Genomic DNA, 26,297 nt, shown 5'->3' on the forward strand with positions numbered 1-26,297 from the left:
TTCTCCTAAGTAGGTAGGTAGGTGGGTAGAAAGGGGGGGGGGGGGGGGGGGGGGGCGGTGGTACGTGAAAAATATTATGTATCGATCCTTCTCCTAATAATTTTGTCCAACAATTTTACAATATTTAATGAATGGTTTCTTTTCATTTCATGCTTTTCATTTTTCATGCACTTTGTGACTTTCGATACCGTGATGATTTTGTAGCCATGAAATAGAAGGCTGCATCTATATTTATATATATATATATATATACATAGTCATGCATGCAGGTGGGAACAAGAGCTGTAAACTATAACGTACGATTAGTTTATGTTTACATTGTTTTAGAGAAAGGAGCGGCTACTCTGCCGCCCATAGTTTTTTCTTTTTTTACATTTTTTAATATTTTTAAAAAATAAAAAATACATAAATATATTTAAAATCACCTATTTAATTATTAAATAAAATATAATTTGACCGACGGTCAACTCCAGGCAACAAACGACCTTTTTTCTTAGAGAAATACTATTGTCATGAGAGTTGGGTCTGATAAATTATTATTATTATTTTATTTAATGTTAAAGAAATATTTTTCTAATAATATTAAAATTTTTTAAAAAAAGAGTTTGACAATATGAAAAAAATGAATAAAAAATTTAAAAAAAAAAACCTGTTTGTTCTTCTCAGGAACAGTCTCGTGCTACATCAGCTCTCATGTTTATATTATATAATGTGTGTAATATATGTACAAGTACTCATGATTTGACTATATATAATGGTATTTTCTGAACATTATTTTTATTATATATAATATGTAAAATGACAAAAATAAGACGGACGTACATAATTATAAATAAAGCACATGACACAATGACACATAATTAATTAGTAAATGTATGCAAATATTACTAAGCTTTAAATCTCGATCCACTCATGCCCATCCATCGACTTGCAAGCTAGCTAGCAAAAGCCAAACCAATCCCGAAAGCACTAAATTTATAAAAGGGAAAGCATGGCATGGCCAAACTAGCACGTGAAAACTTTCTATGGCTGAAGAAAGCTGGTAGATGGATGGTCAGTTTAATTTTGAGAGAGCAACAAAAGAGATAGAGCTTGGAAATTTGTTAAAAATAAGAATACATATATATATATATATATATATATATAATAAGAATATAATATAATTAATTATATCTACACATCATTCCATAAGTTTAATTGAAGGAGAATCTAGCATATACATGAGGAGGAGTATTGCTAAGAATATAATATAAATAATTAAATTTAAATCTGCTAATAAATTTAAACATTTAGAATAAATGCCAATTTTACAATATAAATATATCTATATATATTATTAGAGTATGTGTTTATAACCACTAGTTCTAAACCATGCCGAGTGCCTGCAAAAGAGAAAAATGTGGTGGTCGGGTGTGTTTGTGATATTTTCGATGATGTCTCAGTCAGAATATATTAAATGTTGGAGAAAAGAGAGAAAGAGCAGAGAGCGAGTTTAGAGTGATTACCATTCTTTTGGTACCGATGCTCTCTTATTTGTACCCATTTTCCCTTAGAGCATTGGCATTGGCTTCATCAAAGTCATCTTTAAATTTTGATGAAAAGTACATGTTTTCCATAATCATAAAATCTTCCTATCCATAATCCCACATTGGATTAGTCATTAGATTCATCAAAATAATAATATAATATTATATTTTTAATAATAATTTTTTTTTTCATATTTTGCAATTAAACTGTATTTCCATTCAGTTATATATTGGTGTATATATATTTATAGTCAAGGCAGTATATGCTTTTTTTGGATATAAATATGAGACATACAGCTGCAACATCTTCTTAAATAGAAATACAAATTCAGTGGATTAAAAGCTACACATCTCGTATAAAACCAGTTTCTTAAAAGCTGGATTTATCTCTACACAACTCTACAAATTCAGATTCTAAAACTGGTACACAATATGGAATATACATCTCGTATGGATATAATAAAACATACAAACTATACTATTGACTGCAACTATACAGCTGCAACATTTGGAGCCAATAAACCTTCACAAATTCAGCTGCATGACATAAAAAATACAGCTTCAAAATAGGAATATACAGCAATCGAAAAAGCATACAAAATCAGCCTAACTAAATGACACCATTATCATATATATTGTCCACAAACAGATCCAACAGACAAGTTTAAGAATACAACCTCCATTCACCAAATACTTCCAGCAAATATCCAGTTTCATCACATACAAACAGATCCACAAACACTTCCAAAAAATGGGTACTTCACAGATTTTCTATCCACAAAACCAAGTCCAAAAACTAAGCTAACATTCACAAATTCCAATGTATTTCTTAGTTAATATTTCTTTAACTAATTTAGCAAATGGAATCACAAAAAAAAAAAAAAAAATAACCAACAACAACAACAATTATGGGGCTGAGCAGGGTGAAAAAGTATGGGGCATTATTGATTTGTGATTGATTGTTTCATGGAGTTGAAGTAGCTACAACAGGATATCTTATACCATAGACACAAATGTTATTGAAGTAGCTACAACAGGATAACTTATACCATAGAACACTCAGCCCATAAGATCCCAAACTATTTTCTCCTTCAAAATATTTCTTTAACTAATTTAGCAAATGGAATCACAAAAAAAAAAAAAAAAAAAAAACCAACAACAACAACAATTATGGGGTTGAGCAAGGTGAAAAAGTATGGGGCATTATTGATTTGTGATTGATTGTTTCATGGAGTTGAACAGCCTCAAAACAGCAGAAAACAGCAACTATACAGCTGCAACATTTGGAGCCAATAAACTCTTGTTGTTTCTTTAGAAAGTAAACGATTGTTGATTGCTGGTATATTGTTAATCTATTCACAATACATCAGAAGGACCAAAATTGTTGATTGCTTCGTATTGTTAATCTTTACAAAGTTTGATGTTTGCAAAGCCACTTCACAGTTTGCTCAATCAAATAAACTAGGTCTAAAAAGCATCAAATATACCAACAATAGATATTCAAATCAGAAACAAGTCACAAAATCAACCAAAAAAAACTAGGGTCCCAAATCATCAAATATACCAACATAAATCCATAAAATTAGAAACAAGTCAGAAAATTAACCAAAATAAACTAGAGATACAAATCATCAAATATGCCTACAATAAATTCATACAAATAAAAAACAAGTCAGAAAATCAACCTTAAACAACTAGGGATGCAAATCATCAAATTGACCACAACAATAAATTCATACAAATCAAAAACAAGTTAGAAAATCAACAAAAAAAAAAACTAGGGATTTTTATCATCATCAATATATACCAGTTGCATAACAGATTAACTAAGGACTAGGGTTGTAGGAGATTTGGAGAGGAGACGAACCTGAAGGAGAAAACTGTCGCGCCAAGTGCTGAAGGAGTCACTCTGCTTCAACGTGAAGAAAAAGAGAAGAGGAAGAATCGGTAAGGAACTATTGTTTACAGAGAGAAATAGAGAAAGGGGGAGAGCAAAAAACGATGGAGGAAAAAGAGAAGAACATTGCGTGCACCTGATTTGAGGAGAGAAACCATGGATTTTGTTCTGATTTTGCGTGAAGGAGAAGAAGCCACCGAGTCTGTGCTCAATCGATGGAACGAGAGAAAGAGAGAAAGGGGGGAAGAAAGACGCGCGGGGAGGGAAATGAGAGAGAAATGAAATAAAATAAATCTGTTGTTCATTAAAACGACAATAAAATATAGGGATGAATGTCAAACAGTAGTCTTTTATATTTGAAAGAAAAGGATCAAACACTGTAACTCAAAACTTGAGATAAAACTTTTATCGAATCCAATGCAGCTGATTTTCATCTAAGTTCACTAAATTTTAAAGATGCATTGGCTTATGATGAAGCCAATGCCAGTGCTCTTAGGGATCTTTGGCTCCTCTATCACTGTTATGATCATCTCCTGCTCTGATTTTCATAGCATCGCATTTAATGTGGCTGTTCAACGACATGGACCCGACCCTGGTGTCAGCCATTCAATATTATATTTAATGTGATTGATCCTATAAAGGGACAAGATCCTGACTGAGCCTTCCGTCGTTAATACGACGTGCTCGATGGGACACTATGTGCTTCTCCCTTCTTGGGCCGTATGGGTTTTCCCCTACCATTCCTTGGCCCACCGAGTCGCAAGCCACAAGTTAAGGCAAAATAGATTCACTACAAAAAAAGTAAGTTTCTGTGATCAAATTTTTATGACCAAAAGAATTATTTCTTAGAAAAATTGTGGGAAATAATCATTTTGATCATTAAATTTTGGTCACAAAAACTCACTTCTCTTATAGTGATTGGGCCTAGTCTAGCTGGTTACAAAAACCTTTTTTCATATACTACACACATACACACATACATATATAAATATATATATATATATATATATATTATAGTATTGTAAATTAACGATATTGAATTAATTACAATATATATGTATGGTCCTCTATATATTTATGCACTGTTGAGACTGCATCAAAGCTAATAGCAATTTTTCTGGACTCTAGTTGTAGTAATTAATAACAAGTTAATGAAGCACAAGAAAATCACAAATTTTCAGTTGGCTTTAGGTGGCCGGTAGTAGTACCACACGTTTCAAATTGCGCCGATTAATGATGGATATATATCAAAGTTTTGAAATTTGTTCCGGAGACCATTCCGGTTGAGCCACTGGAACGGAATATTTCGGTACCGGTACGTTTCGGTGTACCGTTTCGGGATTAATTATATATTATATATAAATATTTATATGTATATATAAACTAACAATTAATAAAATAAATACATATATGTAAGTGTGTGATATGTATATGTGTATACATATAGAAGAATTAAAGATTTATAAAATGAATATATATTGAAAAAATTCACAAACTTGAGTTAAGACACAAAAATAAAGGAAAAAAATTAAAGAATAGAAAAATTATTAAAAGTAACAATACTTCTAATGCACGGAAAGGGGTATTTGAATTCTTAATGTACAATTTTATTCATTATTTTTTAACTTATTTAAAAGATTTTTTTTTTTTTTTTTTTTTTTTTTTTTCGGACCGGAAATACTATTCCGGCCGGAATACCGGAATTCCGGCCGGAATTGACCGGAACGGCCGGAATTTGACCGGAATGGCCGGAATTTGACCCGGAACGGAACAGATACCTATCCCATTCTGGTCACTGTTCCGGCACGAAAAATTCCGGCCATTCCGGCCGGAACGGAACGAATTTTAAAACTTTGATATATATACTTACTCCATGCTTTGGAAGGTACATTAATTAATGCTTCCCTGCCGACCTTACCCTAATTCCACTTAATTAAATGCCTCATTTATGGGTAGATTGAGATGTTTTCTTGTTTAGCTATGGTATATTAGATTGTAAAATTATTTTTATTGTAAATAAATTTAACGCATTATATAAAATCATGTCAGTATATATATTTATTTTTATGAGATCCTTTAAATATTAGAATTCTTTTTGGTATATATGTCGAGCATTTAGGGGTAGATTGAAATGTTTTAGTAACTTGATATAGTACATTAGATTTTAAAACTATTTTTATTGTAAATAAATATAATGAATTATCATATGAAACCATTCATGTCAGTTTATAGATTTACTTTTGTAAGATTTTTTTATAATTATAACACTTTTCTTAAGACAATAATTTCAAATCAATGGAGTTGTACTTGACAAGTTAAGTTTATCTTTCTTAAAAAGATAGGGAATTAGGACATATCAAGCTTTGTGCATGTTCGAATGCTTTTACGTATCTATGTGGACCATTTAGCTGTATATTGAAATGTTTTCATGACTTAATGTAGTAGGTTAGATTCTAAAACTATTTTTATTGTAAATAAATCTAATGTATTATCATATGAAACTATTCATGTTAGTTTGTAGGTTTACTTTTATAAGATCTTTTTATAATTATAACACTTTTCTTAAGACAATAATTTCAAATCGATGCAGTTTTACTTTGACAAGTTAAGTTTACCTTTCTTAAAAAGATAGGAAATTAGGAAATATCAAGCTTTGTGCATGTTCGAATGCTTTTATGTATCTATGTGGACCATTTAGCTGTATGTTGAAATGTTTTCATGACTTAATGTAGTAGGTTAGATTCTAAAATTATTTTTATTGTGAATAAATATAATATATTATCATATGAAACCATTCATATCAATTTGTAAGTTTACTTTTATGAAATCTTTTTATAACTATAACACTTTTCTTAAGACAGTCATTTCAAATTGATGGAGTTGTAATTTGACAAGTTAAGTTTATCTTTATTAAAAGGATAGGAAATTAGGAAATATCATAGAATTCATTTACGTATCTATGTAGACCATTTAATTTAGAGTTGATTGAAATATAATCGTGCGTAGTTTAGAAGGTGATTGTCAAAAGCAATAATTTCAGAAAGTGATAACAAATGACCATTGACTTGTACACGGACAAGTTAGGTTTATTTTTGTTAAAAAGATGGGAAATATACCTATAAAGTAAGGCAGTCCAGCATGCATCTAAATATCAGACTCACTGCGTATTTGATCATCAAAATTCCTTTTATATGTCTTTGTGGACCATTTAGGGATGGTTCATGGTTGGCTTTGAAAATTTGGCTGCCACATCTTTTAAAAGGTCATATAATCATGTCAAAGTGCTAACGTGAGACTCACGTGTGCAATCGATTCTGTTGTTCTATATCTGAACGGCAACTTGGGGCGCATCCAGACACAATCTGTCTCTGTGAGTGTGCTGATCAGATGTTTTGCCGATGAAAGGTATTCTTTATAAAGCATAAGCCCTTGTAAATCTGCACCTCAATAGAGTTCAGCAAGCTAGCTTCCTGTCCATTAATTTCTCAAGCCCTGCCAAAGAATTAAAGAACCAGTTCTTGAAGAAATGGAGGGAGGAGAAGGAGGAGGAGGAGGAGGAGGAGAGAAGAATGCAAGTGTGTTTTCTGGGGTTGGCCAGACTGATGTTTTCGACCCAAGTGCGCCTCCTCCATTTAGGATAGCTGAGATCCGAGCAGCCATTCCCAAGCATTGCTGGATCAAGAGCCCGTGGAGATCGATGAGTTATGTTCTCAGGGATTTCTTGGTGATCTTTGCATTGGCAGCAGTTGCAATCTACTTTAATGCTGGGATCTTTTGGCCATTCTACTGGGTTGCTCAGGGAACAATGTTCTGGGCTATATTTGTGCTTGGACATGACTGGTAAATCGTATAATAATTGTACATTCTTGGCTCTGGAATTAGATTCTTGTGCGATGTCATGGATGGTTCTTTCACATGCTTTTTACACTGCTTTTGGTTTTGGATTGAACAGTGGCCATGGAAGCTTTTCTGACAACTCAGCGTTGAACAGTTTGGTGGGGCACGTCTTGCATTCTGCAATTCTTGTACCCTACCACGGATGGTGGGTTTGTGATAACTTTATCTGTTCATTTATCTTCTTCAAAAATAATGGAAATATTTAGCTTTGAATTTTGCTATTATTTGATAAATCACACAGCTTTTGAATCCTACAGGAGAATTAGCCATAGAACTCACCACCAGAACCATGGGAATGTTGAGAATGACGAGTCATGGGTCCCGGTATTATGTCTACTCCATTATTTTCAAAAGTTCTTATTAATTAGCCATGAACCAATATATAGAGCAAATTCTGAGTAATATGTCTTGTTTCAATATCTTTACCAGTTGACTGAGAAGTTATACAAAAGCTTGGATTATAGTACCAAAATGCTGAGATTCACAGTGCCTTTTCCCCTGTTAGCATACCCTTTTTATCTGGTGAGAAACCTTTCCTTAACTGACTTATTTCATTATGTTGGTTCTGAACTTTTGTGCTGTGAGGGTCTAAGAAGCTGAATTTTGTTCTTGCTGCTGGATTACATCTCAGTGGACAAGAGGTCCAGGAAAGGAAGGTTCTCATTTCAACCCAAATAGCAAATTATTCTCCCCCAATGAGAGGAATGATGTGATTACTTCGACTGTGTGCTGGTCTATAATGGTTGCTCTGCTCATCTCTCTATCCTTTGCAATTGGTCCAATACAAATGCTAAAGCTTTACTGTGTTCCTCACTTGGTGAGTAAACTTTCATTTGCTTGATAAATCTATCAAAGTTCTGTATAGTTCACTTCTCTAATTGTAAAGTGTTTATTTGAATCCACCATTAATTACAGATTTTTGTGATGTGGCTGGACTTTGTGACCTACTTACATCACCATGGCTATGAGAAGAAACTTCCTTGGTACCGCGGCAAGGTCTTGATAATTTGTCTATATTTCTATATCAAATTACTTGGCTGTTAATCTGTATACCACATTTAAAAGTAGGCTTACTTCAAAACCTTAACTATTCTTTGTGTGTTTTGACAGGAATGGAGTTATCTAAGAGGAGGGCTCACAACCGTTGATCGTGATTATGGATGGATTAATAACATCCACCATGACATCGGCACCCATGTCATACACCATCTCTTCCCTCAAATCCCCCATTATCATCTGGTGGAAGCGGTACTTTCTAAATAGTCTTTCTACTTGCAAGTTGATGCACAATAAACACCTTCTATCGAGGAATACATCTCCCATTGCCTATAGACAAGGTTTTGGGCATGTTTATAAACAATATGCAAATCTCTCTTGTAAAATCAGTTTTATAAGATGAGTTAGGCCTATTAATTTTTTCATAGTATCAGAGCTGGCCACAGTACGAATGGGGGCCCACACAACTTATCTTGTGATAAAGACTAGTAAAAATATTGGTTTGTACGTGAGAGAAAGTGTTGAGGAATAAATCTCACATTATCTGTAGATCTCTATTATAGAACCGATTTTATGAGATGAGTTAGGCTCATTAAATTTCTTCACCTTCCACGCCACTAATATGGCAAGATTTGAACTTCTTTTACAAATCAAATCATATACTATATTAGCAGCGAGGAGGGATGGGTGTAATTCCGATTGCAAATATATTTTTTCGTCTCTAAGTCACCCCAGAAAATAACATTACTAGCAAATTATGGTTGCATTCTGATAAGAGCAATTTCTTCTGGCTTGAATACCTACTATCTTGCAGACTGAGGCAGCTAAACCAGTGCTTGGAAAGTACTACCGGGAGCCGAAGAAATCTGGGCCTATTCCATTTCACTTGATCCAGAATCTAGTAAGAAGCATTAAAGAAGATCATTATGTCAGTGACAGTGGAGAGATTGTCTACTATCAGACCGACTCTGAGTTGTATAAATCTTCTATGTACAAGTCTAACTGATCATAGTTTCAGACCTTCTAAGCTCTAAGAGTATGTGATAAAAGCCTCCGTTTGATTCGGAGGACTCAGATTCTTGTCTATGATGGCTAGGCTAGGGGTACTTGATGTTCTTTCTCTAGACTAATCCTCTTCCCTATAGGGGAAGAAAGATTTATTGTTATGATAAACATTCATTGCTCTAAGCTGCTCCTTTTGAATTATGTTATTGCTAATGCCTTGAATGGGATGCTGAAACATAATTTGTTAACATAAGGGGTTTTATAAAAATAAACTTTTAAATTGATGCAGTTTGACGTGTTACATCATATTGTAAAATTATTTTTATTGTAAAATAGATCTAAGCATTAGTGAATGTCTATTAGCTTAATTAGTAAATTTCTAAAAACATCTGATTAAATTTTGTTTTCATTAGCAATTGGTACTTTCAATTATTTTTTAAATTTCTTTTACTTAATAGTTAAAAAAGTGACTTTTAGTGTATTGGTGTATTTTTTATTTTTTAAAAATATTTAATTATATTAAATATATATTTAAAAAAATTTGTACTAGTGGACACGCCTAACTGTTAAAACTTAGCGGCACACTAGTACCATCCTATAATATATTGTATCTAATAGGGGATGTAAACCCGGATGCAGATCCTAGTACACAACTATTTAATAGGATGACTTATTTATCAATAAGAGGATTGAAAGAGATTTTCGTGGAAAGCAAACACAAACTTGGTTTCGTCTTTTTATCTTTTCAATTTTCTCAGTGGTTGGTTGACATTCGAGAGATCCCATTTACATGCAAATGGGGCATCTAAGATGATGCTAACCAAATTATTATTTCTCTCCTGATTTTGGGTACCCGAGGAATAGAATATATAGTCTTTTACACAGAAGGAATAAAAAAAGAAGAAGAAGAAAAAAAGGTAAAGAATATGTATTGGGCATATAATGAACACTTTTTGTTGCAGTCCACTTGAACGTGACGAGTGCAAGCAAACTTTTAGGGGCAACTCATTTTATTTTAATTCATCGTGACAATTTTTTTAAATTATTATATAAAATATAATAAATAATTAATTTTTTTTAATTTTAATTCAATTTTTTTTAATTTTAAAATAATAATAATATTTAAAAGTATTATTTTAATAATATTTTATTCAACTTTTAACTTTTATCTAAAAGTATCTCATCTCGTCTTATTATCTAATGCTTTACCAAGTTTTTTTGATATAGAATTTTGAATGATAATAAAATAATTTATAAATAATATTGAAATGGTTTGAATTTATATTAGATTATTATTTCAGGTTTATTCAACTATGTAAATATGGTATTACTCGTAAATGTTTTAATTTATTTGGATAAAAAAGAGCTAATCCAATTATGGATACTTAGCTAGTTTTGTGGTAGGAGTAAAATGAGGATGTTATATATAACATAACTTGATGCATTGATGTTAGGGCAGAACTAATGTAGTGTTGGAAGTAGTAGCGGATCTACATAGTACTTGAGAGGGCTATGACCCCCTCCCCTACCCAAAAAAATTTATAATTTCCTTATTTCCATATACTTTTAAAAATTTTGTAAAATTTCAATATACATAAAAATGTCTTTCTCTAATTTTTTTTTATATAACCACTAGATTTTGTATAATTTCTATATATTATCTATTTTTAAGAATGTGGCCCACCTAAAATTTACTTAAAAATACGATTATAAAAAATAATAAACTATTAACATTGATCCTAAAGTTTTTTACTATTGATTTTGCTATGTATAGTCTCTTTTGTACACGAACTTGTGCACCACACTTACGTGATGGGACTTTGAAAAAAATAAAAACAAACAAATAGATTTTCGAAGAGAAGAAGAAGACCTCGAACGCAAAGTAGCAGATTGTCGAAGAGCAACAAACTATCTATTGTCGCTGATTATTGATGTCTCTTTGTCTCCGCTACCATTTTTTCCCATTATACAATATTAAGTTTTTAATGTAAAATTTAAAATGAAAATATAAGAAAAATTATTTAAAATTGATCATTTATATAAAAAATAATAATAGAGATGATTTATTCTTTCAATTTTATTGAGTAAGGAAAAGTTTATTTAAGGTCTCAATTGTAGTATTCAATACTAAATATGACATCAAAATAGATATATTTTACATAAAACTTGATAAATTAGTTTGAATATTAGATTAAAAGATCGCATTCTAAAATATCACTTGATAGTTTTTATAAACAAAAAAATTTCTAAATATTTTATATTATTAAAATAATAATAGATAAATATTATTCTATAAAATATTGTCATAAAAAATCTGAAACAAACATTAAGTTGTAATTTTAAAATTTTATTTCTACATTATATATATTATAACTCTATTAAATAAATTTAAAATTTAAAAATATGTACCCTTGTACAAGTAAGAACATTTTTTGTTCAATATGACAAATAATATTTATAATTAGAAAATATGTAAGCGCCGTATACTATTTTTTAAAAAATTAAATATAAAATTGATATAAAAAGTTAATTTTTTTAATAATATATTATATATATTTTTAATGATATAGTACTTACAAAATTATTGACTTTATCTAGGACTGCTATGGCCTTCCCCACACCCAAAAATAAATCCAACAGCTCACTAGCTGGCAGTACCCAATTTTCAATCCTCCTCCTTCAAACTCTCCGACAACAAATTGACATCTCCGTACACAATTATAAGTAGAGCATAGACCATCCATTCAAAAAATAATTTCGGGTAATTTCTTAAGAATAAAAATTTGAAATAAAATATTCATTTTTCATAATAGATTCTTATTTTTTTAAAAGGTTTAACCTTAAATAATAGGGTATACTTGCTATTGGATCATTTGAAATTTATTGTTTATATCAACCTCTTGACATCATACTACCACATAGTTCCATGTAATTTATTAAAAAAAATATATTCAAATTAAAAGGATGTCCGACAATACAAAAAGAAAAAGAATAAAATTCTAAATTCCCTCTATCTCTTTTGTGTTTATGTATTTAGGAAAATCAGTAGGAGAAGCTACTGATTTTGTATTTCTTTTTTATTTATTTAATGCAAGTGTTTTTTAATAAATTGTGATTTTTATTTTTTTTAAATGTTTAAAAGGATTTTAAAAAATATTTTAAAAAAATATAATTTATACTATCGGTACAATGCTAAGGTCACCGATTCTAAATGAGGTATTGTTTGGGAACACATATCAATTTATCTCATCTCATTTTATTTTTTTTCTAAACATTACTCAAATACAAATACTTTTTAATTTCAAATATTCAACTTTTTCATTTAATATTATAAAATTTTCAAACTTCCAAACAAAACATAAAAAAAAATTAAATTTTTTCAAATTTTAAAATAAAAAAATATTAAAAAATTATATTATAATAATATTTCAACTTTATAATATTTTTATTCAATTTTCTCTTTCATTAGAAAAATGCTACATATCATTCTCAAATTTTACACCAACACGTGATTTGTTATTCTATCAATATATGTATATTTAAATAAAACAAATAATAAATTAGGTGTGTGATGTGCGATGACATTTCGATTATTTCGTTCAGAAATTTCACATTTCATTTTCTGGCCAAACAAATAGCAGAACCTTCTACTGCACGTACAATGAGGAAATCCTAATGGCTAATAGGGAGGGACCATCTTCCATTCCTTTGAAGACGCCAAGAGCAATGCGCCAATAGGGTGCTGTGAAGTCAATTTGAGCCACTGTCCATATTCAAATGCAAAGCCCGCCTCCTCTCCTACTCTGTTTAGAGAGTACTACTCTCTTCGCTTTTTCTCTGTCATGGAAGCAATTCAAATTTCTCTGCTTTTTCCCCCTTTCCTTTTCCCTTTAGATGAACTTACTGTTCCTTTTGCAACTCGAAAGTTCAAATTCCATAGAGCAAATTCATTGTCTTCATTGCTCCAACATGAACTCCTTATCTTATTGTCCTTCTTACTCATCATGTTCATCCACCACAACTTTCGATGCTACTATCTGCAATTCTAAGAGTGCCACCGCCGGGTGTCTAGCCGGTATCCTTCGCCGAATTCTATGCTCTGGTAAACTTCCAGCACACCCTTCCGATCATATCAGAGAAGCTGCCTCGGTGGTATGCGATGAGGATCGGGAATTGAAGGCCAGGGAGAAAATTGAGACGGCTGCCACGCCTGGTATAGTAGCGAGGATGATGGGTTTGGAGTCGATGCCGGACGCTAATTGGGTGCATAAACGCTCAGACCCAAATTCGATTTCACGCAGCCAATCCATGAATTCTGAGAATCACTTGGCGGGATTTGATCCAATGCAGGGGCAGCATCGACGGGTCAAATCCACGTTGTCGTTTCGAGAGATTCCGACCTTCCTTGAGCTGGAAAATGAAAACTTCCTTATACTCAGCTTCGAAAATGGAGGTGGAAGTAAAGAGTTTAGATCAAAAGGGAGAAAATCCGAACTGGGTTTGGGAGAATTAAGGCAGAGAAGAGCAGAAAGATGTAAAACCGGCGAAAATAAAGCAGGGAGGCTGCAGGAGATGAAGAACAACAACTGCTACAAAGGAGAGCAAGGATCCGAGAAGAAGGTCTTAGATAATTTGAAAGAGCGGGAGAAGTGCAGTAAGAGAATCCCTGATAAGCCTATTGCTAAGGTAGGCAATAAGGGAAAAGCTAAAGGCTCCACTATTTCTCCATCTCCATCAAAAAGCTCCAATGAAAAAGCACATGTTGCCATGGAAGTAGTAAAAACGCCCATACCCAGTAACCACAAGGAAGTCTTAAATACAGGGAGACCAATAAAGAAGAAGAAGAAAATAAGTCCTTGTGTGGTTCAAAAGGTGGAATTCGAATGTGGCTCTGAAGATTCGAGCCCGGTTTCTGTTCTTGATTCTGGTCATTTCCTTTTTGATCCTGCATTTCCAACACCAGGTTCGACATCTGGTCTCTTTTAACTAGAACTTTATTTTTTCTTTTTGTTTTGCATTAAATTTGGCAATTCAAGAACTTTATGTTTTGAATTGCTGACACAAATTATTTGTTGACAGAAGAAGATTCTAATTTGGCCGATTCAAAGTCCCGAAGAAAGTTGTCGCCGGAGCTTGAAAATTGCAAGCAACCATCTCCAAGAAAGGACAGAACTTTGACTGGTGATGAGCCAAGAACAAAGAAAATTGAAGGCAAATATCAAGGCACAAAGAATAAAGATTGTCACAGTGAAAACTACGAGGAAATGTGGGTTGAAATTCTGAGACTGACTGGAGAAGAATTGGTTGGATCAAATTGGGAATACAGGGGAATGGGAAATCATGGACATTTGGAAGGTATTGGTGCAAATTTTGAGCTAGAAATTCTTGATCAATTGTTAGTTGAGTTGGTAGGCCAACTAGCTCGACATCCATGAAAATTTTGAGTTGTGTGACTCAAAAAGTTGCAAACTTTGTAAATTTCTCACGTACAATAAACTCTACAATAATTCTATTTGAATGTCTTTACAAAATATTATTTAAGTGAAATAATTTGAATTTTTCATATAAATCAAATTTTGCTATATCAGGGAGGTAGAAAGTATATTTTTCATACCAGCTTGCAAGTGAAATTACTCATCTATGATTTTAGGTCATTGTACTTTATAAGAAGAAATAGAATAATTCTACTTATCATTCTCATACATCATATTTATTTTAATTTTTTTTTTCATTTTTCTTATAACAAATATGTAGTGTATTGATGATAAATTCAATTAGTTTTAAAAAATAAAATAAAATATAAAATACTAAAAAATAATTTTAAATTATGTAAATGTGTACCATTATGGGAACCTAGAAGAGTAATTAATACAATTGAGTCCAAAATCATTCACAGTGGTAACATGTTACCACCCTTTAGCCCAAATTTGAAAGAGATTGTAGCATAGTACTTTGACCTAATCTTGTTCTCCAACTCTAATCCTAGTAGTACTAGGTATGTTAAGCAAGGTTTTTTCTTTGGTAACTATGTGCTTTAAGAAAGCCACCAAATCAATCATTTGAATTATTATGATTCAACAACTAATGATTATTCGTAACTTCTCTTTAGCAAAGCTGCATGCGCAATGGACGTATCTCCTTTTTCTCGTATTGAGTAAGGCTACATCTATCGAGTCGTGATCTAAATTTGAGTCTCGATAAGTGTATTTTATCTTTTTTATTTATTTGCTTTTTTTAACATTTTTAAATATTTTTAAAAAAAATTTCACAACATCATTAAAAAATATTTTTTTAATTATTAAATAAAAATCGCATCGAAATACACTATCGGGACCCAACTTTGGTGGGTTTAACATTTATGAATGCTATTACTCTATTTTCAAATCAAAAAGCTTACCCAACAAAAAATAAAAAAATCCTGCCTAATCAAATAAATATAACCACCCAATCGGTGTTGTCAAATCCGGTAACAACAGTAGGGGCAGTGCCTTGGTGAATGCTTCAACATGGTTTTGTTGGTAGAAATGAGGATTGTATGGTGCAAAAGTTAGTCAAGGACTAGGAGTAATTATGTAGTTTCAGGACATGGACACGTGTTATTCTCAACATATCTGATCGGTGCCTTCGATCATATGCATAACTATAAATTTTATTTAAATTTTAATTTTTATCTTATCTCATTTCATCATCTAAATTTTCTCGTACAAATTAAAATTTGGTCAGAAAAACGGCCTTTTTCTTGGTGTTTAACAGTCACCACCCGCATTTAAAAAACCATGAAATCAATGGATTTCACCTTTTTTTAAAGTGAAAGGTATGTGCAAAATTCAAAAGGGTAATAGGCGGGTAACATAGACAAAAGACGACAAAAAGTACAGAACTGAAGGTGGAAAAATCTCTAAGTACCAGTTTGAAAGTTTAAAGAGTAAACTTGCTTCCTTTTTCAGATATTTTAGATTGAGGGCAAATCGAGCTGGAAATCCATTGCAATGCCAGGAACAAAGGTTAAGGCTGCGTTTGGATAGTCAATTGAGTTGAGTTGAGTTGAGTTATTTTTAAATAATATTGAGTTGAGATGGTTAAATGAATTTGATGGAATCCACTTAAAATGAGTTAAGTATGTTTGGATGTTAAGATGAGTTTAGATATTTATAAAAAATTTGAAAAAATAATGAACCCCACTATTATTTTATATTATATTATCTGACAGATTGACCGACGGAACCACTGCATCATCCGAATGCACTCCTGAATTTTTTTTTTTTGTTTTTTTCATGAATAAACAGCCACTTTGGATTACTACCAGTCACACTTAAAAAGTCATCATGCAGTCACACCGACTTCCAGTGTTTTCTACATTTCACTATTTCTTTAATATTTATTATCCATTCCATTTCATTTGTTTTTTCATATTATTATTTTATTATTTTCCATACTTTTACTTAATAAAATATATTATTTCTTATTTATATTTTGGGTTAAATGAGTAACACTAAGGACCATTATCTTTTTTAATTTTTATTTACAAATGTAAAATATAATTAGTTTTTTAAAAATTATTTAAAAATAACAAAATTAATAAATAATACCACTTTTTTATTTAAATGTGTAAATGCATGTAAAAACTGATTTTACACTACATTTTGTTTGTAGATTTTTTCAACAGAAATTATAAAAAAAAGATTGCAACACCATGCTAGCAATTAGGTGTTTCCTTGTTGCCCACTAGTATACATCCACATAGCCTGTGCAATAGCATCTCTACTTGCAGCCATTGACTGTGCCGATGCAGTCGACATATCATGAACATGAAATTGTTCATTATTGTCCTGATCCATACTCATTTTTGGATAATCATCGGGATTGTTAAATGCCAAAAATGTTTGATCATTAGGCGTAATGGTCCGAATGAAGTTATGTATCGCACAACATGTGATAATAATATAACGTTGCCGAGTTGGACGGTATTCAGGCATGTTTTTTAAAAGTTGGAAACGCCTCTTCAAAACACCAAAAGTTCGTTCAATGACAATCCGAATGGATGAATGCAGATAATTAAATAGATCTTTATATCCTTGGAAGGTACGATTTCCATGACGTTCAAATCTGTGGTATCTCACCCTTGGATATGGCGGCATATATCCCTCCGTGCAAGGGAATGCAGAATCTACCAAATAATAATAACTTGAGATTTCAGTAGAACAATAATCTTTTAATAATTATGGTATAGAAAATTACTGACTACTCGTTAGGTACAAATTAAATAATGTGTAGAAATTACCGTCTTGAGGCCATGGAAAATTGTTCTCCAGACGCCTTAACGCATCAATAAAAACGCGAGCATCATGGGCTGTACCCTCCCACCCGGCGTATACAAATGTGAATTTCATATTGAAATCACAGACACACAAGACATTCTGGGCAAGTCGCTGATACCGATTTAAATACGCATTAGTTACAGAACTCGGCACAGCTGCGTCAATCATGACCCTATCCATTGCACCATGACATTTCTGCAGATTTTATTTTAAATTTTCATAAATTCCCAAATCGTTTGTATAGCAAACATTTCCACATTTGTAGAGTGTATTTTAATTTACGAAAATAGATAATGTAAGAAAAATTTACCTCGAACCATGGATAATATCTGGGATTTCCTTCAATATAAGGCATCACCCCTGTCGTCTGACTTGGTTTAATCACATGGCGCGCAAGGCGACATAATGCACGCATTATTGCATACACATGTCGATTCACAGTTTCAACCGAATGTTGAAATAGATTAGCTGAATTTCGTTGAACCACACCATGTCCGACGGTGTAGCAAAACATTCCTAAGGCTTCCTCAACAGTAACCTCTCGAGTCGAATCACGCAAGGCCACATCTCTACGTAACCGATCGCATAAGGCCCGGAATGCATACACCTCCATTCGAAACATCTCGTAACAGTTATCAGGATGTCCATTTAAGACTGCGATTATATACTCCCTTCCATGCAAGCCAATATTATGTTGTGGCCTAGGCATACGACGTTGGGCACAGGATTGCTGCTCCTCCATCATCATGTTCAGAAGGGTCACCTCTTCTGACGTACCATTGTTACATCTTCTCCATGCGTTCCATTCTGCCCATCTATCTTCGTCAAATGTATTTGACACATTACTACTAGAGCCCTCCTCGCTTGCCTCGTTCTCCTCGGTGTTTATCTCATCATTCCACCAACTATTATTGTCCATGCTGCACTTTTAAAAATATGTGGTACGTAAATATTTAGAAATTATCAGTATTTGTAATACTAGGAATAAAAGGAACTCATTTTGTATGAACTTAGCAAGTACTTTAAAAAATAATAAACGCTAATGTTCGAATACAAATTAGCCCACACGAAATACGATTGTTAGAAATCAACATACAACTAATAAAGTTCTAGATAAAATATAAGTAAAAGAAAGTGTCAGATAATTCTATAAATCCAAAGCAAGCCCAATATGCGTGGTCAGCGTAGTGACCACACCCAGTGCAATTTTAGCTCTGGAGTCATGGTCTGGAAGACATTGATCATATTAGGATCCAAAAAAGCTTTTGCTACGGCAAGCTGGATGTCCAAAGGTAAGGGAGGGGTGATATCATACAAAAACTGCATACGCTGTGCAATACTGTTATAACCTGCATCAGACCCAGTATTTGAACCCTCGCCTCTACTGTGCTTTGAACTGCATATGTCAAACATCTTTGCATCCAACTCTGCTCGCGCTTTAGAACTAGCGGCAATTGTTTTCAAGGCATCAGCCAGATCTGGTGAGATTGATGGCCCGGCTGCGTCCCTACGTCATTGTCGAGGATTCATTCGCTGCCCTGCCCCTCCTTGCGTTTCGGGAGTGATCTCAATGGCATCCAGATTAATAGTCGAGTCTAATCCAGTGCCAGTGCCAAACACAGGACCCCGGGCCCTCAATTCATTCTCCAAATGTTGCTCCTCTTCTCTAGAGGGGGGTTCTTGCGTTGAGGCAAAATGCAACACCCCTGTTGCGACCGCCTGACCAAAAATCGTGCAGAGGACATCGTAGTTACCACAACCGCTGTTCTTGAACTTTTTCCACTCAGATCGGACCTAAGAAATGGTAAAAATAACTAAACTAGTTGATTGTAATAGTTAAATGCATTTAATGGGCAATAATGGACCATAAATTGATTACATAAAGCAATAAATTAAAAATACATCAATTAGACCAAAAGAATAGGAAGGTTACCTGGATTGCATTTGCCCAATGTTCGTCCGAACCAATTACAATTTTTGTGATGGGGTTCCAACCCATGCCAGTTTGACCCATTAAATCTGTAAATTGGCGTTGTATCTTTTTAAGACGGGCAATTTTTCCCTTCACTTGTGATGAATCAACCCGCTTAATACGTAGGTTATTGAGGCGCTCAGCTAGTCGGATACAATCACGGTTTGTTATTTTGGACCCCACCAATTTACCTTCTAATGTTTCTTGGTACAACATATCAATCAGCTTGTCCTCAAACCCTCCAGCCCACAAGTCATGATCACGTTGAACCTCTACGTAAGCCATGGTATGCTGCTAATGGGGAATAATGATAGCACAAAAAATAGACAATGCAAATAATAAACAATGCACTTAAAGCTATAGTATATGCAATGTGTAGAAATATAGGAATTCACTAATTAAATACATGTCAGGAATACTTTTTTTTTTTTTTTTTATGAGTCAAACGCATGTAATATATCATAGAAGGATTCAAGGCCAACTAAAAATGCAAGCTAAATTTATAATATATTGATACTGAAATATTTAATACATTGTATGATGAGCTGTTGGATGAACGTAGAAAGTATGGCTGTATATTTTAATACAAGCCAATATTAGGAAAGTAATTCGGTAGGGCTGCAGCTTTTAATACATAACAATTAGGAAAGTAATCATAGAGTAATCATATATAATAGGTGCAGCACATGAATGCGTTAAAGAGGCAAAAAAACAACTTTGTGCCTTCTTTTATACTAGCAGATTTTGATGTGCTGCTAGGAATTGTTGAGTCTTCACTCAAGATACAACAAAGATAAATGATATTCCCACAAGACTCTCTACCGATTAAATTTTTTATCACTTAATAATTAAGAAGATAATTTTAACAAATTTGTGATATTTTTTTCAAAAAATATTTTTAAAAAAAATTACAGTCTCAGTTTGTATAGCAACACTCCTAAACAACTAAGAAATTTTTTTTTGATAAAATATTGTTCTTCACAGAAAATTCTCTCTAAACTAATTTTACAACCCTGCATCCACAAAATTCACCACTTGAGTGCTCTATAATCAAATGCACCAACACCAAAGCACAAACAGCTCCAATTAAGAAAAATGCACTCCACATGTTTGACAAAATTGTTATGAAAAGTTGAACGGGAATCTCAACTCAAGTTTGAGTTCAGATTGATGCTTACTCGGTAAGAGCGCGTCCTCGGAGCCGTGATTGATAATCTCTTTATGGTAAGAGTTCGATGCATATGCTTGACTGTGGAGGAGCTCTGCTTCCGTGGTAAGATTGTGGTGGAGCATGTACATTTCGGCATAATGGACTTATATAGAAAACACAACAGCAAATATCTACAAATGCTTTTCTAGTCTGCCCCTACAGAGATGATGTTCAAAGAAATGAGAGATTGGAAATAAAGGAAGATAGATGGAAATAAAGTAGAGTGCAGATGGTAGGGGATCAGTTTGACCGAAGAAATTCAAAAACTCATGTGCACGTACTGATCATTTACCACGCCGATTGAAGAATCTAGAGGGTTGTAGCATTTCAGCTCACAGATTGTAGATTAGCTGTCTTTAGGAACTGTTGGAGCACGAGGGAGGGCAGATTTTAATGCCCTTTGACAGTGGGTTGTTTTCCGTTGACACGGTAGGTTGCCGTTAGCACTTTTCTTTGGTTGAAGCTGTCGACTGAGATGATCCGGAAGAGATGCTCGAAATATTGTGAAATTTGTGAGGAAAGTGTTGTGTCGGTTACATACAAATTGGGGAAGAAGAAACAAGAAAGAGAGAGGGAGAGACGGAAGAGATGGAGTTAAGGGGAAAAAAAATTATAAAAAGTCTAATCTATGTCAGCCCATCTCTGTAGTGTCTGCACAATGTCAATAAAGTTAGCCAATAAAGTGAACTTGGATGAGTTTAGACGGAACCAGCTCAGCTTTTTGTTTGGACAGTTGATTGGGTTAAAAAGGGACTGAACTCAGAGTAGTTGAGCTTGGTTAACGTACCAAACGGAGCTAATTCACTGGTGCCAAGAATATGGAGAGAGAGAGAGAGAGAGAGAGAGAGAGAGAGAGAATCAGAATCTGATCCAATAATCATGGGATTGAAGTAATAAGTAGTAGTTTAAACACCAACAGAACACAATTTGATAAATTGGTAATGCCTACAATTTCCAATACCAAAACAAGATAAGAAGTTTAATTTGATCAACATCTCTGGCCTACACAGGAAAGTTCCTCACGGTTCATATATCTCTCTGGCTGGGATGAAAATGGAAAAAATAATAAAGACGGAAGGGAACCAAATCAAGGGGAAAATGGAACTAAAGGCTATTATTTTAAAGAATCACGTAGTTATATGAGCACAAACTTTTCAGCCTGCCCCACTTTGTTGTCTTTCCAGAGATCCAAACATATTCAGTTGTTCGATTTGATCACATGAGGATGCAACCAAAAGCCAAGGCATTGGACTAGATCTCTTCCAGCCAGATGGGGAGTAGAGACTGGATATCTCATCCAACAATTATTGTAAGAATAGCAAGGAAAACCAAGTTGCAGAACAATCAACTAAAGGAAGAAGAAAACTAGAGAGATATTTCAAAGAAAAGCTTATGAATTCTATTCATTATAATGTATTTCATTTACAAGAGGTGGTTGTTTATATATAGCAAAGAATAACTTACTCTGACAAACCAGAGGTAAAAAAGAATATTTATCTAAATGTACAGCTACGTAATAAACTGTAAAAATACATAAAAGGACATGATGTCTCAGTTACAAGAGGACCCATTCTGGTAATTTGAGAGGAGCATTATCACAAGCTACGAGTGAACTTTGTAATGCATGAGACTACAGGTCAGATGTCTTCATGGTAGCACAAGCAGCTACATCTTGATGATCTTGACAAATTACAGTAGAGGAGTTGTGATGAACATGTTATTCTAATACAACCCCCCCTCCCCCTCCCCCAACAAAAAAAAAAAAAGAAAGATAGAGAATAGATATTGGCTATTCCCATCTAGATAGGTGAGTATAAAGAGTGTATGAAGGGAGAGATTTAGTAAAAATATCAACTAATTGTGAATGAGTGGAAACATTTGCAGTTCTAATGTTTCCTGTAAGAATTTGATCTCGAATTAGGTGGCAATCTATGAGTTTTGTCCGCTCATAGAAGACGAGATTAGCTGCTATGTGAAAAGTAACCTGGTAGTCACAGTACATATCAACAAGTTGAGGATGAGAAATTGCAAGATCAGAGAGGAGATGCCTCAACCAAGTGAACTCAGTGTAGAGGGAAGACATTGCACGATACTCTGCTTTAGTAGAGGATCTTGAGACCATTGTTTGTTTCTTTGAGCACCATGAAATTAAGGGATTACCCATGAAAACACAATAGCCAATGATAGCTTTTCGAGTGTCAGGGCATGATGCCCAGTCTGAGTCACAATATTCTCTTAAGTGAATGGAGGAATTGGATGATAGCTAGATACCTTGACCAGGAGCATTTTTTAGGTACCTTAGAATTTTATGAGCAGCAACAAGGTGAACATCAGTAAGTTTTTCCATGAACTAGCTAAGAACTTGAGTGGGATAATTGATGTCGGGTCTGGTTAAGGTAAGATAGAGAAGCCTGCCAATAAGTTGTATACTTTCTTCGGCATAGGTGGATGCCAGTAGAGGACCTAGCAACCTCGATGCCTAAAAAGTACCTCAAATGGTCGAGGTCTTTGATTTTAAAATGGTGATTCAAGAAGGATTTTAAGGTTGAGATAGAGTCAAGTGAGTTACTTGCAACTACTATGTCATCTATATAAACAAGCAAAGTTGCAAAAGTTGCAACATCGATACAAGTAAAAAGACTATAATCAACCTTTGATTGTTTAAATCCAAACTGAATAAATGAGGTAGAAAACTTGTCATACCATTGTCGTAAAGCTTGCTTAAGTCCATAGAGACTTCTAAGCAGCTTGCGTATTGGTCCTGGGTTGCCCTTTTCATAGCCAAGACATTTTTTTCATATAAATTTCCTCTTGAAGTTATCCATTGAGAAAGACATTGTTGACATCGAATTAGTAGAGATGCCAACCTTTAACAGCAGCTAAGGCAAGGATGGTTCTGACTATGACAATTTTAACCACTGAAGAAAATGTTTCATGGTAATCCACTCTTTCTTGTTGAGTGAATCATTTGACAACTAGTCTTGCCTTTTCCTTTCAAAAGTACCATTGGAATTGTACTTGGTTTTGAATAGATACTTCCAGTCAATTGGGGTTTTACCAAGAGGTAGGTCAGTAAGAACCCAAGTCTTATTGAATTCTAGTGCATCAATTTCAGTCTCCATTACCTTACACCAATCAGGGTCCTTGAAAGCTTGTCTATAGGTTTCTGGGTCATGAGTGGATGAAATGGAAGTGGATGAAATGGAAGTGGAACATAAAGGAAAATCGGGTGATAAATGATCATAGGAAATAAAATGAGATAAAGGAAAAGATGTACCTGATATCATGTCTTTGAATTGAGAAGGTGAGATGGAGGAAGCTTGCTTGCAGTGAAAATCCTAGAGATATTAGGGAATTTCCCTTGTTCTAGTAGACCTTCTTAATGGTGGTGGAGGATCATAATCAAAATTGGAAGGAATGTCAAGAGAAATCGAGGAGTGTGGAAGTTCAAGAGGCAAAGAAGAAGAGGGTGAGGGTTCAAGAGTCTGTGAAGATGGGGAAAAAGGTGGAAGAATAGGTAAAGGAGCAAGAGAATGAGGTGATGGGGTTGAGGGGAAAGTGGGTTTGGAAACTGAGATAGGTGGGAAAGTGTTTGATGGTGGAATGGTAGTACGCAATGGTTGGATTGAATGATGAAATGGAAAGATATGCTCATAGAATGTGACATCTTGAGAGAGAAAGACTACTTGAGTGTTGAGATCAAGTAACTTGTATCCTTTGACTCTAGAAGGATAACAAGAAAGACACATCTCCTACCACAAGGATTAAATTTCTTCTTATTTTGGGAAAGAGTTCAGGCAAAATAGAGGCAGCCTAACACTCTCATATGAGAATAATGAAATTCAATATGAGAATAATATTGAAAAGAAGTTCAAATGGGGTCTTATTGGATAGAACAGAACTTAGAACTCGATTAATATTATATGTTGTAGTGAGAATGCAATCAGTCCAATATTTATTGGGAAGATTGGATTGTATTTTAAGAGCTCTTGCTATATTCAAAAGGTGTTGGTATTTCCTTTCAGCAACCCCATTTTGTTGGGGGTGTTTCTACACAAGTTCTCTGATGAGTTATTCCCTTTTTATTGAAAAACTCCTTTATTTGAAATTCAAGACCATTGTCACTTCTAAGAATTTGAACCTTTGTTTGAAATTGTGTGTTGACTAGATTGCAAAAGGACTTAATGCATTTTCTAGTATCTGATTTAGCTTTGACTAGATAAATCCAAGTGGTTCAAGAGAAATCATATACTATAGTTGGAAAAAATCTATGACCATCATATGATTCATTGGAATTGGGACCCCATATGTGACAATTTATAAATTCAAAAATGAGTTTAGTTTGATGATGGCTCACTGGAAATGGGAGTCTGTGATGTCTAGCAATGGGACACACATGGCAAGGATTTTATGAGAGATTGTAAATGTGTGATTCTGTATTGAAGTATCTTGAATTACATTTAGCTTGGAAATGGGTGTATGACCCAATCTACAATGCCAAATATTTGAAATGTGATCAACACTTGTGGAAATAGTAGAAACAGAAATCTGTTTGTGCAGAGAAGTAGAAAATTAGTCAAGGAGCACAGTGGGAGACATTGAGACAGCAAACAAACGATAAAGTCCATCCTTCATCTCATCCATGCCAATCGTGGTCTATGACAAAAGGTCCTAAATAAAGCACAATTGTGAGAGAAAAACAAAATAGCAAGAAAGAAAGGTAGTCAGTTTTGTTGCTGAAATCAAATTAAATTAAAATGATGGGACACATTGCACATTATAAAGAATTAATATAGTGAGGTGGATAGTGCCAATGTGTGTGATAGGTGTTGTGGTTCCATATGCTAATTTAACAACAAAAGAGACATGAGAAGGAATTGTGGAGAAAAGAGAGGTACTGCAGATCATGTGATCTATAGCACCTGTGTCTATGATCCATGATAAATGATTTGTCGTTTGAGTGAAAGAAGTGAGCGAAAGGGGAGTACCATTCATGGCAGTGTTGATTGAATGATTGGCAATGGAGACTTCTCTTGACTATAATAGAGACAAAATCTGTTGTTACTGGTCCTTGGTGAAGGTTAACTTAGTATCTAATGGGGTCTGGCTCGAGAGATGTCATGTAGGTAGAGAGAGGGTCATATTGCTTACTTTTTCCATGTAACTTATTGCCAGGGGGATGGCAATGCAATTTATAACATTTGTCTGCTATATGTCCTGTCATATGACAGTGTGTGGAGATTGGTGGTTGAGCATTCCCAACCTTGAAACAATTATCAAGCAAGTGGCTAGAAATTTTGCAATAGGTACAATATGGTCTGTCATGCTTCGGTGGTTAGGATGATTTGGGAAATGGTTTGTAGGAGGATTGGGGCTGTTTGATAGCAAGGGTCATGGAATCAGGGGATGGTATACCAGCTAGGATGAAATGTTGCATTTCCTGCTATTGAATCATGGAGAAAATCTTGTTGATGGG

At 33.8% G+C, this 26,297-nt stretch overlaps 3 protein-coding genes across 4 annotated transcripts; 2 read left to right on the forward strand and 1 right to left on the reverse strand.

Annotated features, from left to right (window-relative positions):
• The first annotated feature begins 6,572 nt into the window (after positions 1–6,572).
• LOC122293355 (omega-3 fatty acid desaturase, chloroplastic-like) lies at positions 6,573–9,504 on the forward strand. Its single transcript, XM_043101914.1, has 8 exons — positions 6,573–7,263; positions 7,376–7,465; positions 7,578–7,644; positions 7,750–7,842; positions 7,952–8,137; positions 8,236–8,316; positions 8,431–8,568; positions 9,131–9,504. The coding sequence occupies exons 1-8, from the start codon at positions 6,950–6,952 to the stop codon at positions 9,320–9,322; spliced, it is 1,161 nt and encodes a 386-aa protein (XP_042957848.1). The 5' UTR covers positions 6,573–6,949; the 3' UTR covers positions 9,323–9,504.
• Positions 9,505–13,024: 3,520 nt separating this feature from the next.
• LOC122293452 lies at positions 13,025–14,833 on the forward strand. The gene is made up of 2 exons (XM_043102033.1): positions 13,025–14,284; positions 14,401–14,833. Exons 1-2 carry the CDS (start codon positions 13,216–13,218, stop codon positions 14,754–14,756), a joined length of 1,425 nt encoding a protein of 474 aa, XP_042957967.1. The 5' UTR covers positions 13,025–13,215; the 3' UTR covers positions 14,757–14,833.
• Positions 14,834–16,976: 2,143 nt separating this feature from the next.
• Positions 16,977–18,403, reverse strand: LOC122293214 (putative nuclease HARBI1). Of its 2 annotated transcripts, none has more exons than XM_043101725.1 (3): positions 17,950–18,403; positions 17,603–17,750; positions 16,977–17,488 (listed from the first exon to the last, which is right to left on the reverse strand). In XM_043101725.1, exons 1-3 carry the CDS (start codon positions 18,385–18,387, stop codon positions 17,025–17,027), a joined length of 1,050 nt encoding a protein of 349 aa, XP_042957659.1. In that variant the 5' UTR covers positions 18,388–18,403; the 3' UTR covers positions 16,977–17,024. The 2 variants fall into 2 exon arrangements, with proteins under 2 accessions (XP_042957659.1, XP_042957658.1); XM_043101724.1 differs by having other exon boundaries at positions 17,603–17,834.
• Between the last annotated feature and the right edge of the window lie 7,894 nt (positions 18,404–26,297).

Source organism: Carya illinoinensis, chromosome 14, assembly GCF_018687715.1.
Source record: "Carya illinoinensis cultivar Pawnee chromosome 14, C.illinoinensisPawnee_v1, whole genome shotgun sequence".
Lineage (NCBI taxonomy): Eukaryota > Viridiplantae > Streptophyta > Magnoliopsida > Fagales > Juglandaceae > Carya > Carya illinoinensis.